The sequence below is a fragment of the Lepisosteus oculatus genome, chromosome 12 (assembly GCF_040954835.1).
Source record: "Lepisosteus oculatus isolate fLepOcu1 chromosome 12, fLepOcu1.hap2, whole genome shotgun sequence".
In the NCBI taxonomy this organism is placed as follows: Eukaryota; Metazoa; Chordata; class Actinopteri; order Semionotiformes; family Lepisosteidae; genus Lepisosteus; species Lepisosteus oculatus.
Genome location: NC_090707.1, coordinates 38913558 through 38932864, shown reverse-complemented (window position 1 = coordinate 38932864; position 19307 = coordinate 38913558). Strand labels below are relative to the sequence as shown.

Genomic DNA, 19307 nt, shown 5'->3' with positions numbered 1-19307 from the left:
TAGAGAGCTGCCAGTTAGTTTCTGACAGCTCATTAAACAGGAAGTGGGCTGTCAGTGACCCCTTTACCTCTCTGGAAATGTAATCCTCTGATTTGCCAAACTACCTTTCTTTAAAGAGACTGTGTAGACACAGAAATATCATTTTGCACCGAAGCCACATCAATACATTGCAAAGGAAGAGGCAATGGTCCATTCCATACTGAAAGGTAAAGAAAATACACCTAAAGAAGGCTCCACAACTCCCTTTACTTGTTCCTTTGCAGTCTATGCATGCTGACGCAGCTCCCTACTCAAATGATGTCAATACGGCACAACTACAGGGGAAAATAATAAAAACTAAATGTGATGGACAGGCTGAAGTTACTATGATATCACATCCCGTTTCCCGTAGATGTTTAATTCCTTTGAAGTATTTCAACCTCTTTAATGTTATCGAATTAAAAAAAAAACTTGCTAGACCTTTGCCCTCCTAGACAGAGAATTAAAATCACCTGCCTAATTAAATACACTTTGTTCTGTTTAATGTGCTGCAAGAGGTTTATTTTTTGCAAACACAATATGTGTGAATAGTATACGTGTTGCTGAGGAAGTGTATCAGAGGTAACACACTTATCTCTGAAACAGAACACAGCCTGTTTAATGTTATTAAGGAAGTATTGAAATGTGGTTATATAGTTTTTTACATACTAGTATCGTTATTATGCTATTGACAACTGGTTACATTCTTTCATGAGTAGTAAAGCAGCTGCTTGTTTGCTCTCTCTAGGAAAGATACAAAAGATGTTGCTCAAAAAAGAGAATATTTTAGGAATCCTGGTTGAATAAGGGTATTTGTTCAGTCGTGCATTTATTAGATGCTAATGCAGAATTGTATAAATATCGTGATTGTGTTCAAAAATATCATATTGAATATAACCTGAAACAATTTAAAGGAATTATAGATGGATTTCCAACTGCATTTTTGGCTCTTACAATAATATAAATCCACTATTACCACTGGTCAGAATAGGAACTTCCAATATTTTGGAGAAGAAATGTGGTGAGGCACAATCAGATGGTTTTAGCATAGATTCCTCCCCTTCATCAGAGGGAAGGTAGGGTTAGGGTTAGGATTATCAATTTTACTCAATATACTGCTCTTTCCACTTCTTCAAAAACTAAAGACATATATTCTTCTAAAGAATTCCTGAGAAAAAGATTGAACTTTGTAACATCTGCAGTTTTTGTGTGTCTGATATTGAACACATTTTTTTCTTGTGTCATCACACAACAGCTTTCAGGCATTCTGTCTGTTCTTGGTCAAATTATATTAGTGTTCGTATTAATTTAACTTCTAAGGACGGTGAATTAAAGAAATACAAAATTAAATTTTAAGGACATTGTTCTTGGGAGTTCTAAATAAAAATAAAAAAGTTCATATAATGTTAAATGTCATTCTATCGTCTGCAAGATTTTACCTGCATAAGTGTAGAGTGCATAAAACTACTGCGTGTTTCAAAGAATTTACAAATTCTTTAAAATGTATTCAAATTCTTTAAATATCTAAAAATACCAACAGAGCGCTGCCCGCTCTTGTTTCTCAGTAGCGTCATGCTAGCTAGATTGAGCGAGTCTACAATTTTGGCAGAATGCTCAAAGAATTACAGTTAACCACGAAGAAATAATAGAGCAGGTGTTTCAGCTGCTTGTCACTTCGCTTAATGTTGCTGCTGTGGCAGCTGAAGGACTTTTATTTTGATTGAAATCCGGCTAATTACATACACTTCCGGATCATTCGCGGCGCTCAACGGAACTAGCTTCAAGTCACGTGTCGTAAGCTACATTAAGCGACACGAATGATCCGGAAGTGTATGTAAATAGCCGGATTTCAATCAAAATAAAAGTCCTTCAGCTACCACAGTAGCGTATTTGGAGTATAGCAGTAACATTAAACGAAGTGACAAGCAGCTGAAATACCTGCTTTGTTATTTCTTCGTGGTTAACTGTAATTCCTTGAGCATTCTGCCAAAATATGAGTCCTTTTTTAAATTTTAAATCGCCTCCACTTATCTCCAAGTTCTTCACGCTACTATCAGACGTTGATAATAAGTGATTTTATGTCGTTTTGCTTCCTGGTACCAGATGCCCGGAGGCGAATGTAGTATAAACAGTTTCAAGACTTGTCTGTTCATGTATAGAAACAAGGTTTTTTTTTCAGTCTGGGGATGTAGCAAAAAGCTATTAAGCGTTGTTTCAGAAACACAGCCGGGGCAACTGTATCTGGCCAGAAGTCAATCAAGGCGCTTTTAACTTTTAGCGTTAAGTCTTTTTGCAAAGTTTTTCTTTCGCGACATGGGTATCTTTCATCAAATTTCTGCTTTATTAGTATTAAATTATTAGAAAAAAATAGAATTACTTATAAAGTGAGTTGTTTTAAAAAGCTGCATAAAACGCATGTTTAATAACCACAATACGTATGTGTTTCCTCATAAATGAGGATACAAGTGCTAAATATTCTGCACTTTGAGGTGCATGTAAACTGAAGTCAGTTATGTGTACAGCCATGGTAAAGCTGGACAAACATTATGTGGCCCTCAGGCATGGAGTGCTTTATTTTTACACATAGATTTAAGGTAGTAGTGGAGTGCTTTATGGAAACATACAGTTGAGGGGAGTGATGGAGTGCTTTGTGCATACATTTGAGCTAGAACATGAAAGGGGAAGGGACTGGTTTCCAACAGGAACTGGAGGGGAAAATATTGCCATGTTTACAGGTTGGGATACAGCTGTACTTGCCGACACACACTCTGAGCAATGGGGGCATCATTATAGTACCACTATCCTGGCACCGGTGTAACAGGGTTACCTCCTGCACTCATAGCAAGAGCCAGAAGAGAAACCCATCACTACCGAAGAAAAGGGGCAGGTTAATCCCAAGCTGAAAAAGGGTGAAAGCCTTTCAGGCAGTTTCAAGTGGAGCTGAGCAATGCTGTGTTCTTTGGCAGCACACATTGGATGGATACCACACCTCACTCAAAACCCCCTGTATTTTATTTTCAAAAAAAGCCACACTTCTTTTATTTTGTTAAAGCAACAAATTAGTGTAATGATTACTGCACACATTACAAGAAAGAAAAAGACATGGACCTTTTACATTTTTGGAAGGCTGATAAAACCATTCCAGGTCCTATCTTCATAATAAAAACCATACAGAACTCTATTTCAATCACTCAATTTGTTTTTATCGAAGATAGAGATTTAAGAGAAGACAGAATTTATACCCTAGATGTGCCTCAATTTGAAGAATTTATTTTTGAAGACTTTTTTCCCCTGTTTTTGTTCTATTTCTTTCTAATCTGTGTGCTGGGTAAGAGAAAAATAACTCTGAAGGTTCAGATCCAACAGGTGCCCTTTAAATAATGGGCCTGACCTGGCCTGTGCTGTGTATACTTTCCAAGCTAACTCACGATGATTCAAAGCCACATCCACCCGAGGACACGGACCATGGGCTCAATTTGAGGGAGGGGTGTATGACATTGAGAGAATGACTCTTTCTTGTCATTGATGCTTTGGAAAAAGCCTCAGATGGATTTATAAGCCTCTGCTGCTTTAAGGATTTGAGCTCCAGAGCTCACAAGTCTTCCTGCGCCACAAACTGCACCTCAGACCCACGAGTAATGCGGCACCACAGTCATCGCGTGCCAGGACCTCACTTCCCGACCCTCCCTGACACCCGAGCCCTCCCACCCACTAATCTGACCACTTTTGTTTTAAAAATATGTTATAATCGAAAGCTAAATTTGTTTTTCTAATGACTATTTTACACAGTTAAAATAATTCCATATACTGTAATTAAAATTCTAAATGCCACAGAGTATTATGATATTTCTCAAATAGAGTTGTGGTAACAACCTGTCTCAATGTTGTCACTGTATTTACAGAAATTCTTTGTCGCTAGTACCGTATGCAGACTGCATGATTATAGCGCAGGAAGGTATTAAAGGGTTAGTAATTTACTACTTAGTAGGGTTAATAGTTTTCCGAAATGTCGGACAGTCCCAGGAAGCTGCGGAAATTAAACTCACTGCGCTTCCTGTCGGCTTTACAGAGTAGCGGTCTTGCGTCAAATTATTTTTGGGGAAAACGAAACTTAATAAAAGCGCTGCTGTATGTCGAGAAAACACCATGAATTCAAAATGGCTGCATATGTGGTTTCGAAACCTTGGACTAACAGCAAAAAACCCAACAGACTAAACCAGTACACTGATCAGTATGGAAGCCCGTTTCCGCCAGGGAGTAAAAGAGGCGCTACGGTCTCTCGCAATTGCGACGTTGTATCTCAGAATTGCGACTTTTTATCTCACATTTGCGACTTCGAAATAGCCCATATTTCACTGTCTGTCCTCTTGTTGTTGTAACCGATTCGGGTTCTAGGGCTCGTGCCCTCACTGCAGTGGCTCGAACCCAGGTCTTGCCAGCTGAGCAAAAGAAGACTTTCTTAAGTAAAAAGGAATTTTACCAAAATTGTTTTGGATTGATTTCCAAAATGTTATTGTTAAACATTTAGAGGTAAATGTTCAATTGCAAGATTCTGATATTATACTATATTTTGTTAGATCTGATTTGGATAAAGGATATGTTTTTATTATTAATCTGTTAATCATGTTGGCGAAATACTTCATCCACAGAAGTAAATGGTCCAATACTGCTCCCTCTGTTAATCTTTTAAAGTTGAATTCCTTTTTTACTTCAATTCTATTAGGAATGTAGAGAATCAAAAGGCAAGACATACACTGGAAATATGTAAAACGTATACGTTTCAGCTTTTATAATTGTGAATTCCTCTGGATGTGAAGTGTCTATTTCTGTATCTTATTTCATATTCGGCCTCTGTCTTTTTGTATTTCTGGTGTATAAATAAAAACTTTTTTTTTAAAGCCCACCGTCCACTATTCCATCCGGGCACTATGGAAGCCTCACTGGCGGAAATGGGATTCTATAAAAACGAGTGTCATTAATTTGATTTTTATCAGGGCACTGTACAAGACCAGTAAGACAAGACAGTACCGAAAGTCTTCTTTCATTCTTCTTTACAATAACAAGAGGGGAGACAGTGAAATATGGGCTATTTCGAGGTCGCAAATGTGAGATAAAAAGTCGAAATTCTGTGTTTTTAAGTCGCAATTCTGAGATGTAAAGTCGGACTTGCGAGATACCATAGCTCTCTCTTTTTTTTACTCCCTGGGCTTCCGGATTTGGAGGCAGTATCACACACAGACGTTTCGTATGAAGTTGAAACGAAACGGTGATCAGACCCCAGCTCCAGGATCAAGACTGAGAGCCACTTGACAAAAGCCCGATTTCGAAAAATACTTCGGCTCTGATGCAAACTTAGCGCACATGTGACCACCCCCTATTTTTTAAAAATGGACAGATACTGTTTCACGTTCGAAATACCTACAGTACAACCGAGCCAAGTCAGCACACGGCAAATAAGCGCAACAGGTTTCTAGAACATTCCCCAAGAAGCCTCGGCGAAAACGCACTTTTACAGCTTGCAGTCGAAGAAGTTAGCAAATACTACTACTACTACTACTACTACTAATAATAATAATAATAATAATAATAATAAATATTTATACTTTTTTAAATTATAATTTAAATAAAACAGGAATTTATTAGAAATTCAAATCAAAAGGCAAGACATACAATAGAAATATGTAAAAAGTATAATTTCTAATTTACAGTTGTTAATTCCTCTGGCTGTGGAGTGTCTATTTCTGTATTTTAATCTTCTGTCTCCTTTTTTTTTTGTAGTTCTGGCGTTTAAATACTCATACTTACACATATCGCAAAACGCTCTTTTTGCGGGAGGGGGAAGGGAATTATGTTTACTACTCTCAGGCGAGGGCTCACGATTCAACTTCCTTCTTCGTCTTCGATCTGCGCCGGAGAAAGAACCAGCCCAGCCATGATATTCATAAACGCGTTAATATCGCTAAACCTCAGTTTTCAGTTTGCTCGTCAACTCAGTGCCCATCACCGCCTGATGAGGGCGCTACAGTACACAGCTTTGAGGCGTTGCCAAATTGACCTGATTTTGCATGAACGTGAAAGAACGCGTTATGTTCCGCGTACTTTGAACTGGGACAGACGATATGAAATACAGTATTTATTAGCATAAAGCTTTGAATAAACAGAGAGAAGGTTTGGCAAGTTTTCCTGCGTTTACTCCGCCCGTTTCGAGTCGAGCATGAAGGAGCGCGACGTGTCGCTACTTTTGTGCAGGGGGGGACGAGAAGAAATTCAATTTCATAAAGCTGCGAGCGGAGAATGACACATTCTCCTGAAAAATGATCTGCCGACATAAAGACAGCATTCTGAGCCTGAGCCGTGCGCCCAGCGAGTGACGTCACACGGGAACGGGGACACGGCCATGGACGTACTGTAGAGAACAGAAAAGAGTCTTACGGATATCCGTGCACACAGCTTTGAGTAGAGACTGCCCTACAGTCTGCTACAGTTTCCCAGGTGGGGCTGCACACTGGTGGTGGTGGAGGGGATCCCCACTACCTGTAAAGCGCTTTGAGTGGTGTGTCCAGAAAGGCGCTTTATAAGTGTAAGCAATTATTATTATTATTATTATTATTATTATTATTATTATTATTATTATTATATGCAGTATACAGTAGATACACATGGTACTATACAGTACATGAAAGGGGGTGGTTTTGTTATAGACAGATGGTTTTCATCCTGTTCCTTGAAGTTGATCTAAACAGCTTCTTAAGGAGAAAACAAAATACTGCTGGCTTTAGAAAGTGAGTTCTTATCATACTTTAACAGACCTTGAGCCCTTTAGGGTGACTGGCAGGACGCAGCTAAAGGAACATTTTCCAGGGAGTATTACAGACATTCCCCGAAGGAATGAAGCACTATTACCCTGAACATGTATATGTGTCCCACTTCAATTAGGTGAATATGAACTGCCTTCATATGGATTCTTAAAAAAGGGATTTAAGAAGAAAGTGATTGTGTTTACTGTGTCGGTAAAGGAATCAAGTCTTTAAGACCCAACATACACACCTGACACTGCAGGCAGATCAGGGCTACAACAGGAAGAAATCAATTGCTTAACAAACCGCTAATTGCTCAGTGAAGAAGTAGTGGAAGTCACACTGTGATTCCATAGGGACAGTACAGCTGGGGAGAGTGCTGGGGATGAGATGAAGGAAATACGTGGAGCAGATAAAACTAGTACGATCCCTTTTTATACAATACTTAAACTACACCTTTATATTTCTTTCAATCTTGTGTTTTATGAGGTGATTCAATAATGATGTTAAAGAGAACAAAATGAGGAACAGTGACATTTATTTTTGCTGTATTTTATTGAAATTCAGCTGTGCAGCAGTTTTCCAGTGTCACTGTGCTGTAGGACAGAAGGGACAGTGATGACCTTGTCCGGTTTACTGACTCACAGACGGGCTGGGTCTCCGAACTGTCCAGTTGGTCCTGTTGCCGTGTTGAACATGCTGCACAGTGGACAATGGTCACCACTACGTGCTGCCTGTCCAGCCCAGCGGTCACCTCCTGCAGACCCCGGAGCTGTGCCGGAGAGGCCTGTTAGCGGTCACTGCGATCCTCAGCGGTCTTTTCGGCGGTCTTCCTCAGAGCCGGCAGATCTCCGTGTTCCCAGGTCAAGAAGGAAGCTGGAGAGGCTGGAGAGGCAGATGCCTGTCAATCCCCCAATCAGGGCTCCCAGTGCCGCCCTTGCCACCCATGCTTGTTCCCTGGGCACCGTGGCAGCCCCTACCGCCATCCCTGCCAGCACTGAGACCAGGTGGATCAGCATCCACCTGCCCACAGCGCGTGGTTTGGTCATGGGATTGTAGGCCCCGCCGTTCTCCTCCACCAGCTTCTCCACCTTCTCCAAGAGCTCCCTGACCTGAGAGCTGTCTCCCCTGTCAGTGTTGTTGAAGAGGTGACACCTGTTCCCACATTTCTGAATGATGCTCTGCAGGTTCCCATCCTGCTGGACAAACTCCTGGAGACTCCTGCCTCTCAGCCTGTCTCCGTGAGTGAAGAGGACCACCGTGTGCCGGCTCACCCCCTCTCCCAGCAGCTCCTGCAGGGTCTCCACTGCTCTCTGCTCCTGCTGGGAGAAGCGGCCCAGCTGGATGACCAGGAGCACAGCGTGGGGTCCAGGGGCAGACAGCGGGACAGCTCTCCGGATCTCTCCTCTCAGATCCTTGTCAGAGAGCTCAGTGTTGAACAGGCCTGGGGTGTCGACCACAGTGACTCTTCTCCCACACACCTCTCCCTGTGCCTCCTGGCTCCTCAGAGTGAGTGAGGAGGGGCTGGTCTCTGATCTGAACTCCTCTCTGCCCAGGATGGTGTTTCCTGCTGCACTCTTCCCCACTCCGCTGAGCCCAACCAGCACTACTCTGAGAGGGTCTGAGGCCACTGAAAAACAGGCCGTTTACAATGAGTCAAATTCATGCAGAAAACTGGGACACACCGTGAATACAGGGTCAAAGAAAAACAGGAGGCACTTCTTTACACAAAGGGTGGTGAGAGAGTGGAACAAGCTGCCCAGGGAAGATAGTGAAACTGACATCTTTCAGGAAACAGCTGGTCAGATCAAAGCGCTGGTGACTGTCCTTCAGAGGAGCTGGGGTGTCAGCTCCAACAACAGGGCTGAGTAGCTTGTTCCACAGCACTCTGGGTGAAAAAAAGGCGCTAAAGTCCTACGTGTTAAAATGTGTTCGAAGGCATTTGGGAATGACATTAAACTTTCACTCCTCACCAAGTTTTTACGCGATTGTTAACGCGTCACAGTTGAGCTCAGCTCAATCTTTCTGTACTCTCTCTTTACAGCTTGAACACACTTTTCCAAGACAAAGCTGCTGTCGGTCGACCTGCAGCTAGAGATCCGACCCTCCAGTCTGACTTTGAACGTGTGTTTTTATTTTTTATTTTCCCTCCGTTTTAAAAAGCACTTCCGGTACTGGTTCCAGGATACCCAAGAGGTGCTTGGGTCCGGACTCTCTGTCTTGTCCCATCAGCTTGTTTAATTCCTCTGTACAGCACACCAGTCCCGAAGAGCATAACACGGTCCAGCCGGGTGACCTGCGCCGTCATCCTGCCTGGCGACCGCGTCCTATTCCTCTTGGTGGACAATGAGAGACGGGACTGATCTGAGCGCTTCTAAACTGATCGTGTCCGTCTCCTCTCCCGGGTCTGCCAGCGGAAAACTGCAAACGCTGTGGAGTCTAACCAGCACTGCAACTAATCTAGTCAACTCGCGTATCGCGACATAAAGACATAAGAAAGACATCAGAAGAGAGGCCGGTTTGGTAAAGTAATAGATGGGACATTAATCCACTCTAGATTAAAGGATGGACCATGCCGATATTACATTCAGTCCAGTCTGTCTTTTAGAAATATCCAGTGCACATAAGAAGAACGCGCGGTCCTAAACGAGCCTTTTCATCTGTATGTCTAATATCGTACTCTTACAGCGGTCACCGTTTTATTTTCAATAGCCCCATTAAAACCCGGTCCGCTCTGAGCGCAGGTTTAGGAGAGAAGCCAGACTCTCACCCGCGGTCATCTTCACGCCTCAGTTGCCGGACTCCGGTACTCCCGTCTTGAACCGGTGTGTGTGTGTTTCTGCGGTTCGGGTGCTGGCCTGGAACCTTGGGGAAAACGGTGTTAATCCTCTTCGCTGAACACCAGCCCCTGAGCAAAGTCCCGTCACACAGCCGATCTCCTGACAGAAACCCGGGGGCTATTTTAAAAAGACGGTAAACAAGAAAAAAAAACGGCTCCGGCTCCAGGCAGCAGCGCACTGTCTGTTCTTCTGGGGTTTCAGAATCGCGAAATAAAAACGGCTTTTGCTTTCGTTTTTAAAGACAACCGCGGAGACGCCCGAAAGTTGCGTTTCTTCTTTTCACCCTTCAGCGTTTAACTCAACGTTTACCTACTCCTTCCCTGAAAACCCAGTGCAGAAGAACCAGCAAGCCCAGCACCCCGGTTCCGGGCCAGATACCGGACCGGGCCGCTTCCGACCACACCTGCCAGCCGCCCGGTACCGGTCGGATCTGCCACAGCCACCAGGGGGCGCCAGTGAGCGGACAGGGTGTCGCACCGGGCTCCACAGCACGCTTGGGAAGGCAGTTCTTATAAAAGATTATTTTTATGTACAATCGCTCTGTCGTTCCTCAATATCCGCTGGGAAGACCTTCATAACTTTCTTAGCCAGCTCCATTTTGTTTTGTTTTTTTCTTCAGCACCACTCTAGTTCCCTACCCCTGTGTGTTATCGTGTCTTATTACATACCAGTCACTTATTCACCTTTAAATAATCACTTTTTGCACCAACCCTTGTTATCACACTGTACTTTTGTACGTTTTTGGACTGGTTAGTGTTGTTTGGTATTTTGTGGAATAAGGACTGGATCGAGAGATTTGGATTGTGTTTCTCACGCAAGGTAGTTATGGCTCCTTTCAATTTGCGAAAGTTTGTGGAGGAACCTTCCTCTGAGCAGCTGGACAGGTGTAGGAAGGACGATTTGCTCCAAGTTGCCGATCGCTTCCGGATTCAGGCATCGGAGAAGCTCTTAGAAGGAACATCAAGAGAGCTGTGATGGATAGGTGGTGGAGTTAGAGGTCGTTGCACTAGCGAGCGAGGACGCCGGTTCTCCTGGGACCGGTGCTAACCCTGCTATGGTTGTAGAAGAACAGGACCAGGTGCCGGGGGTGGCTGAGGTCAAGGCCACCTTGCCTCCCTTTGATCCGTTCTCTCCCGTCTCCACTGGGTCAAAAAGCGAGACTCGCCTGAAAGTTCGTCCGGGGGCGCAGGAAAGAGCCCAGGAGCACTAGGCAGAATTTGAATTGCGCCTTGCAATTCGTAAGATGGAGATCGAGGCGGAGAAAGAGGTTAAGCTCCGACAGCTTGGGCCAGAAGCAAGAGGGAATGCTCCTGCTGCGCAGCCGCCCCACTCCGAGGCCTCTAGCGTGTCTCTTGTGCATGATCCACTCTACCACCTTCGATGTAAGTAAGCACAGTGCTTTAGTTCCTCTGTTCAGGGAGACGGAAGCTGACTCGTACTTTGGTGCATTCGGGCGCGTTGCCACATCGCTTCGCTGGCCTGAGGAGGTCTGGTCACTGCTGTTGCAGTGTAGATTAGTGGGCAAAGCTCAGGAAGTTTGCTCTACACTTTCTTTAGAAGAAATATTGCACTATGATACTGTGAAGGCTGCAATCCTACGTGCATACAAACTGGTTCCTGAGGCGTATAGATAAAGATTTCGAAACCACCAGAAAGTGTTGAGCCACACTTTCGTTGAATTTGCTAGAGAGAAGGGCTTTCTCTTTGATAAGTGAATGATTTTAACTCGTTATGTGAGTTAGTCTTGCTGGAGGAGTTTAAAGGTTGTTTACCTGAACGTGTGGTTGTGTATTTGAACGAACAAACTAACTTCTTTATCGCAAGCTGCTGTTTTGGCAGATGAGTTTGTGCTCACGCACAGAAACGTTTTCATGTCTGTGTCTGCGGAGAAGACTTTGTCTGCTCCCGGTTCACAAGCTCGGTCTCCCCCAGTAAAAACTAGTCCCCCACATCCTAAAGAGGAGCGTGAATGTTTTTACTGCCACATTAAAAGGTCATGTTATTGCCGATTGCATGTCTTTGAACCGTAAGCAGCAGCAGCAACAATCCTAAGAGTGCTGGGTTTGTTAAGACTGTTTCCTGTTCTGCTATTCCTTCATCTAGCAAAAACAATCTCCCTGACTCTAGTTATGAATCATTTATTATGGAAGGATTGGTTGAGCTAACGGGTAGACCAGAAAATAATTCTAATCCTAAGAGATACAGGCGCAGCCCGGTCCCAGACTGTTGCGGACGCACTGCCCTAGTCTGATCAGTCTTTCTGTGGTTCCAGTGTATTATTTCAAGGCATCGAAATGGGTTTTATGAAAGTGCCTTTACACCGTGTACAGTACCCCACAAACATGAGAAAACAGCTCACGTCTCGTTTTTGTGTAGTTAAAGCTTCTCATTTCACAGGCTGTGGTGCAGTATGTATTTTTCATAATGACTAGAATAATGAAACTCTCTCTTTGCTGTCCTTGCTCAGAGGACAGTCAGAAGTCCTGAGACGTGCAGACAGAAACCTCAAACTGCTACTGCATGAGCCAAACGGCACGTACCCAGACCTGATCTCTCGCACACAGCACCAGAGTTTGTTCTCAGTTTCTGTTCTGTTTTGATTTTTTTATGAGACAGAGTTTAGTTGCTTTAAGTCAGGAAATTCTTTTAGTACCTGTGTCAGATACAGTGTCACTCCTGCTGTGAGTGTGTCTGATACAGTATCATTCCCGCTGTGAGTGTCTGATACAGTATCACCTGTGATACACTATATTTTATGTGTCTCAACTTGATATTTTTCAGGCACCCTTTGATTGAGATTTGTACCCTTACTATATTGTACTTTTCTGTGTTTATTGCAAGATAAAATTATAGGTGTATCTAAAAGTTTCACACGTCTGACCCAATGTAGGTGTGTCTGATGCAGTATCACTCCTTCCGTGGGCGTGTCTGATATCAGGTGGGTTTTCTGTTTGTCATTTTGTGTAAAAAGCCTCCTTTTGTATCAGTGAGTGGAGTCAGTGCTTCATCAGCTTTGGCTCCAGTGTGCACAAGTACTAAAGGAAATGTCTGCTTCACACACACCCGGATCATGTCTTCTTTGTTGGACACACAAAGTTCAAAATAATTCTATTTGGTCAGTAACAACTAGGATTTCTTATTAAACAAATCTTTTATTCATGAAATAACAATTCGTCCACACATTTGAGTTACAAGATTCTCAGCCTTAAATCATAAAAACAGCTCAAAACTAAGATGACCAGCACCTCAACTGCAGGAGTGACAGAAGTACAGCTCCTGATTACATTATAAGCAGCTCCTTTAATATACTGTCCAAGCACACACACTCCTCAGGGGCTGGCTGGGGTCAGTCAATGGACTGGATCTGGCCTGGAGATTGCAGACTCTCCACTTCAGACTGAAAGCCTGTGTTCAACGTGAAGGTATGATATTTTATTGTTCTATTTTTATTGTTGTTTATTTTTATTTTGCTTGTTATTGCTGTCTGTGCATCCAACCCTTCAGGTTGTCTTTGTGCAGACAGGGGTATTTTGATTTTTTCTGTTCTGTGTTTCTAAGGTGTATTTCCACCTTGATGACTGAAGACTCTTCCTGGATCTGTTGCCTCAGTCCCTGATCCATCACAACACCAACACACCTGCTCTCACTGAATTCGGCATTTCTCCGGTATTTCATCCTTAAACTTCAACAATCCTCCTAAACCCACAGCTGCTCCCCCCACTGTGCCCCCCACTGTGCCCCCCACTGTGCCCCCCACTGCTAGTCCTAATTTTGCTCCTATTGCAAATCCTATTGGTCCACCCACTGCTGCTCCCACTGCTGCTCCCAATGCTGCTGCTCCCAATGCTGCTGCTCCCAATGCTGCTGCTCCCACTGCTGCTCCTATGGCTGCTCGTCCTCATATAATCAAACATCTATTTTTAAATTCATAATTTATTTCTGCTTTATCTCTGGCTCTTCTCTCCTCCTGTCTCCTGAGCTCTCTCTTCTTCTTCTCCAGCTCCTCTCCCCTGTATCTCCTCTCCAGGTCCTCCTCCTGTCTGCGGATCTCCGGCTCTCTCTCCCTCAGGATCCTCTCCTGTTCCTCCCTGATCGCTCTCTCAGCCTCTGGATACATGTCATTGGTGAAACAGCCTCCTCCATTCCTCTCCACCATCTCCTCTATCTTCTCCAGCAGCTCTGTCACCTGACTGCGGTTCTCTGGATTCACATTGTTAAACACATGATAACGACCCCCACAGTGACTGACAAACTGCTTAAGATCATCACTCCTACAGAGAAAATCCTCAATACTTCTACCCCTCAGTCGATCCCCCTGTGTGAACAGCACCATGGTGTAATCTACTGCTCTCTCTCCAAAGGTCTCCTGGATCAGCTTCACTGTCTCCTTCTCCTCCTGTGTGAATCTGCCCAGCTGGATCACCACCAGGAACACATGGGGTCCCGGGGAGGACAGAGAGACACAGGTCAGGATCTCACGTATGACTTCATCATTGGAGAGATCTGTGTCAAACAGGCCTGGAGTGTCGATCACAGCAACACTCCTCCCTGACACCTCTCCTGTCCTCTTCTTACACCGCTGTGTTACTGTGGAGGGAGAGAGCTCAGATGTGAACTCCTCTCTCCCCAGGATGGTGTTTCCTGATGCACTCTTCCCCACTCCAATCTTCCCCAGCAGCAGGATCCTGATCTCTGTTGAATCTTCCTCTCCTGCTGAATAACAAGTAAACTGTGATTATGTATTTGATGTAAGTCAAACAGAAACCTAAGATGAAATAACACATCAAGGTTAATCAGGGTCATGATACAGAGACATGCCTCAGTCTTTAGAACAGGAACACTGTGCAGGAAAAGAGTCTCTCACACTGTTTCTCAGTGTTTGATAACGATTGACTGATACAGCACAGAGCACTGCAGCAGGTCAGGACTGAGAGCACAGAGCACTGCAGCAGGTCAGGACTGAGAGCACAGAGCACTGCAGCAGATCTAGACTGAGAGCACAGAGCACTGCGGCAGGTCAGGACTGAGAGCACAGAGCCCTACAGCAGGTCAGGACTGAGAGCACAGAGCCCTACAACAGGTCAGCACTGAGAGCACAGAGCACTGCAGCAGATCTAGACTGAGAGCACAGAGCACTGCGGCAGGTCAGGACTGAGAGCACAGAGCCCTACAACAGGTCAGGACTGAGAGCACAGAGCCCTACAACAGGTGAGCACTGAGAGCACAGAGCCCTACAACAGGTCAGGACTGAGAGCACACAGTAGTACAGCAATGCAAACACCTTATCCTGTTCTAGTTAGATCTTTGAAGGTAAGTAAAGCTTTACTGTAATGCAAGTCCAGGGAAAACTGATGTGTAAGTGGTATTGGTGTAGGCGGCACGCTCTTCGCTCTGAAAAGTAATTTCTCCGGTGCCATAGTGCTGGTCCCTGGGTCAGAGTGACCTTTTTCTAGGGGACATCCCCCTTTGTACAGTAGTAGGCGCGTCGGGTCCACCATACTTTATAGTGGTTCAAAGAAATACATACATTTCCTAATCTTCCCTCCGGTATTTAGTTTTTTATCGCGTTACTGTCGTGCCCTCGCCGGTTAAGATGAACAGAAAACAGCGAGAGACGTCAGATCAAGAGATTCCGGAGAGAGAACGATACAGGCTGGATACTGGACAGCTCGTTATGTGAACAAGCGAGGTTCCCAGGCGAAAAATAGGAGGGAGGCTGGTGAGCCAACGCAGAAAAAAATGGTTACAAAACGGGTAAAAAAAAGTAGGTAGAAGAAAGGGAGAAAAACGGAAACAAAAAGGGGCGAATTAAAAATGAACAAGTCTAAAAACGAGAAAGTACAAGGGACAAATGGAACCGCTGTACCCCAGCGCAGGGAAGAAGAGCGGCAAAAGAAAAGCTTTAGTTTAGAGAGACGCCACCGCTCGCACGCAGGATTGAGACTCTTAACGATTTCTGCTCTAGCAACTGTGAGTTCACTGTTGTTTTATTTAAAAAATAAACGAGAAATCCACAACATTGATCTTTTACATCAGGACATTCTTACCGTCAGACCTTTCAATCAGGTTTTTCGTTTTGTTCTTGTGCAGTAAATGCTCCTTTCTTTGACAATATAGAAAGCTGCCTCGCGAAGCAGGTTTAGTCGGGATTTTCTCACCGGGTTAGACTTTACGCGATAGCTGAGTTCATCTTAACTCCGTTTCACGAAGGTAAACTCAGGCTTAAGTTATTATCGCCGGTTGTTTGATGAAACCCCGGTTTGATGGTATTCACTAATGTATAGTTGGGAAATGTTACTGTATGTACTGTAAGCACACAAAACCTGTTCTAGTGCTAACACTTCTAGCACTATTGCACGACACACCCGCTTTGCTGAAGCGCACCGAGTCGCCAACACAGTAAAAAATGCCCCAGTCACAATCTCACTCCTGTGAACAGTTTGTTTCTATTAATGCTGAGCTACGAAAAAAGCAGTACTAACGATGTGAAGTCTGGAGAGATCGTGAATGTAAAGTCTGCTGAACCAGCATCTTTCAATGTAAACCGACAGGGTGCTTCTCCCCGTCCTCTATCATTCAATTTTCCCTTTTCTGTTTAAACCCTGTGCACATCTCATTCACGTCTAAGGGTTTTGAGTTCAAGTCTCTTGTGTGCTGAGCGCCAGACCTCTAATGGCTCTCCTGCCCTAACCCTCAAATATTCCACCTTCAACGACTCCTTCTGCACAGCTGCCGAGCTCTCTAGTTGATAACATTGCTCTTCAAATTTCTCAGCAGGTTTCTCAGATTCTCTGACCCCTTTCTCGCTCTATAGCCAACATCAACTCCCGGATGCTTAAACTTGAAAGCTCCTTCTCCTCAACCCTTGAAATGCCAGATGATGACTGATCTGACATGACTTTTGAATTTTCTCCTTCATATTTGCAGACTTTCCAGGAGCTAGTTTTAACAGTGCTGACCAAGAATGTCGGTGTATCTAGATGACTGTGGCTGTACAGTATTTCAGTAGTAAGGTCTGTGTTAGGAATGGCGGTGTATAACCTATGACCTATAACAGTGGTCAAACCAGGCCTGTCTGGACCATTTGATATGATTGAATAATGAGAATGGATTCCAGGCAGAACCCCCAGTGAATCAGAAGCCAAAGCAAAGGTCCCAGAGCTCCAGTCTGCATCTCCCAGGATGCAGCTGGGAGAGTCACCATGTCGTGGGCAGAAACACAGGGAGTGAGGAGTCAGGGGCCAGCACTGCACCAGTTCAGCACCAGTGATGGGGGAGTGGAGCTGTGTTGGGGTGTAATTCAGGTGTAAACAAGTATGATCTGTTTTGAATGTAAGACCTCTTTGAGGACTGAAGCCGAGGTCAATTACAGCTTATGGAGAACGTCTGGTTAACTAATCTGCATTGTTTTGGACAAAATCAAACAGGAAATGCAAATTCAAGATATAAAATGAACGATACAGAAAGAAAAATACAAGAATTCAACCATATGAATCGAATAGATTGGGATTTCCACAATAATAGCCAGCAGGTCACTTCCATGGACATAGAAAATTATTGAGTTGATCTGGTTTAAGTTGTATTTGAACTTTTCTAGCTTGGTTTTCTTATTTTGATCATATTATGGGATATTTATATATCAGCTGTTACTGTTTACCAAGTTCAGAAGCTCTTGATATATAACTTTGACAAGTAACATTACTCAGTAATGTATGATGACTATTGTTTTGGTTTCTACTCTACTTACCATCAAGTAAGTTTAATGAGACATCACCCAGTTCACTGCCACCAGCTGTGAAGACTATAAGAAGTAATGTGGTTCAGAGCAAATACAGCACAAGCAACTGTGGAGTCAGAACTGTCCCAGAATATAATGCAACAGTTTTGCCACTAAGAGACAGAGTCTGAACTATTTACTAGGTGTAGTCATTTTCTAAACAATTATTTTTTTTTAAATGACAACAAATATAAAACTATATTTAAATTTTAAAGTGAAAACTTATTTAGGTTAAAATATTTTTGAAACAATTTATGGAATGTCAGGGTGTTGAACAGTATTTATTCCTGCTCGTACGTGACTGATCAGTTCCCTGGCACTCGCTCGTGTTATAAAGACAGTGGTAGTGACAGAATCCTCATGCTATATCTAGTGTACATGGTGAAAACAGCAGAGCAGAACTGACTGTCTTCAAATGAAGGAAGAAACGGGCACATTTGTCCTGTTCTGTAGGTAGTTATTTCTTAAGCAATTAAAAATAATCCTATCTCCTTTCATGTAGTCATGTTTTTTTGCACTTTCCTAACTCTTGCATTGGGAAGATGCCCTCAGTAATTTGTGTGCTTGACAGAAATAGACTATTAGTCTCTTTGCCTGATTTGTAATCGTAGAAATAACGGCAAGACCGACTCACCCAGTAGAGGAGTTCTATCACTCATGACTGCAGAGTGTTGAAGTGTTCAGGGCGTCAGTGTGCTGCTGCTGCCTGTGTCTCAACACTGTGGAGAGTTACCATCCCTCTGTCTTTATACCTGAACCTCTGAGGTGCACCGAGTCCAATGGAAACAGACTAAACAGACTCACCAAGGCATGTGAAACGTCCGCTCATGTCTCCAGCTCTTGTGCTGATCAGTCAGAGTGCTGCTGCTGCCTGTGTCTGTGTGTCTGTTTCAGCTGTGTGGGACTGTCCTTCTGCTCTCACGCCCTGAACCAGCGATAAACACACCCTCTGACACAGCCACAGTGTTCAGCAGTGTCTCCTGGACTCACACAGCAGCAGTTACACTGTGAAGGGGTACGAATTGAAGAAAACCTGCTTCAGCTCTCTTGTACAGTGTATTCATCTTAATCTAGAATACAATCTCACACTCCAGGCACAGGTACAGAAGTTCTAGAGTTCTTCAGAGAACAGTTGTAAAAAGACGGTCTTCTTAACAGTGAAAATAGTTTGTTTTTCATTTTCTTTGCTGTTCCCTTTGCCTTAGTTTGTATCATCTATAAAGCACCCTAGTTTATTGATGACGCCAGAAACTAGATTATTGATATAAATCAGGAAGACTGCAAGTACAGATTCCTCCACTAACTACTGTATATCAGCCAGATTAAAAGTTCCTCCCCTTATTACTGCTCTGTTTTTAACTTATTTATAAAAGCTTAAATTTCTGTATCTTTCGGCTTCAGCACCTATTGTCATTAAGTCATTAAACTAAAAGAAATACAACAAGAGGCTTTCATCCTCTCAGCTAACTGAGAAACTGTGGTGATGTTAAAACGGTGCGTACAGCACTTAGATTTGGAGAAGTGTTGTAAGCTCTGTTAGGACCACTGCTCTGCTGTTGCTTGTTAGACAACAAATTAAAACAGATTAAACCTGCTTTTTGTAAGGCCATGTCATGCAACCAGAAAGAATAAGACAGTTAATGTCCAGAACACACAGCACTGTACTAATCTGCACTGCTCAGGACAACAGAAAACAGCTCAGGAATCGTCAGTTATCTGCAGGGACCCAAGAAGGGTTTCAGATTGAAACTGCAGTAGTGGGTATGGTGGCAGTATAAAGGGATTATCATCACCACAGCCAGTTTCTCAGTTAGCTGGGTGGATGAAGGCCTCTTGTTTTATTTGAAGAGCTGATGAAAACACAGACGGGGTGAT

The 19307-nt window shown here is 43.6% G+C and overlaps 2 protein-coding genes across 7 annotated transcripts; both read right to left on the bottom strand.

Annotated features, from left to right (window-relative positions):
• Positions 1 to 7351: 7351 nt before the first annotated feature.
• Positions 7352 to 9962, bottom strand: LOC102686634 (GTPase IMAP family member 7-like). Its single transcript, XM_015359691.2, has 2 exons — positions 9586 to 9962; positions 7352 to 8445 (listed from the first exon to the last, which is right to left on the bottom strand). Exons 1-2 carry the CDS (start codon positions 9593 to 9595, stop codon positions 7625 to 7627), a joined length of 831 nt encoding a protein of 276 aa, XP_015215177.2. The 5' UTR covers positions 9596 to 9962; the 3' UTR covers positions 7352 to 7624.
• A 2825-nt stretch (positions 9963 to 12787) lies between these two features.
• Positions 12788 to 18451, bottom strand: LOC107076253 (GTPase IMAP family member 7-like). 6 transcript variants are annotated; one of them, XM_069197041.1, is made up of 3 exons: positions 18067 to 18217; positions 17403 to 17447; positions 12788 to 14365 (listed from the first exon to the last, which is right to left on the bottom strand). In XM_069197041.1, exons 1-3 carry the CDS (start codon positions 18089 to 18091, stop codon positions 13554 to 13556), a joined length of 882 nt encoding a protein of 293 aa, XP_069053142.1. In that variant the 5' UTR covers positions 18092 to 18217; the 3' UTR covers positions 12788 to 13553. The 6 variants fall into 6 exon arrangements, with proteins under 6 accessions (XP_069053142.1, XP_069053139.1, XP_069053140.1 ...); XM_069197038.1 differs by having other exon boundaries at positions 12788 to 14368; positions 17403 to 17456; positions 18067 to 18216; XM_069197039.1 differs by having other exon boundaries at positions 17403 to 17456; positions 18067 to 18216.
• Between the last annotated feature and the right edge of the window lie 856 nt (positions 18452 to 19307).

What these genes read in the sequence shown, in the direction of transcription:
- LOC107076253 (XM_069197038.1), bottom strand. Translation starts at nt 18,091, where the DNA reads ATGAGTGATAGAACTCCTCTACTGG. An exon ending in TGATAGAACTCCTCTACTGG is followed by an intron (nt 17,457 to 18,066) that starts GTGAGTCGGTCT and finishes TACTTCTTATAG; the next exon opens with TCTTCACAGCTGGTGGCAGT. An exon ending in CTCATTAAACTTACTTGATG is followed by an intron (nt 14,369 to 17,402) that starts GTAAGTAGAGTA and finishes CTTGTTATTCAG; the next exon opens with CAGGAGAGGAAGATTCAACA.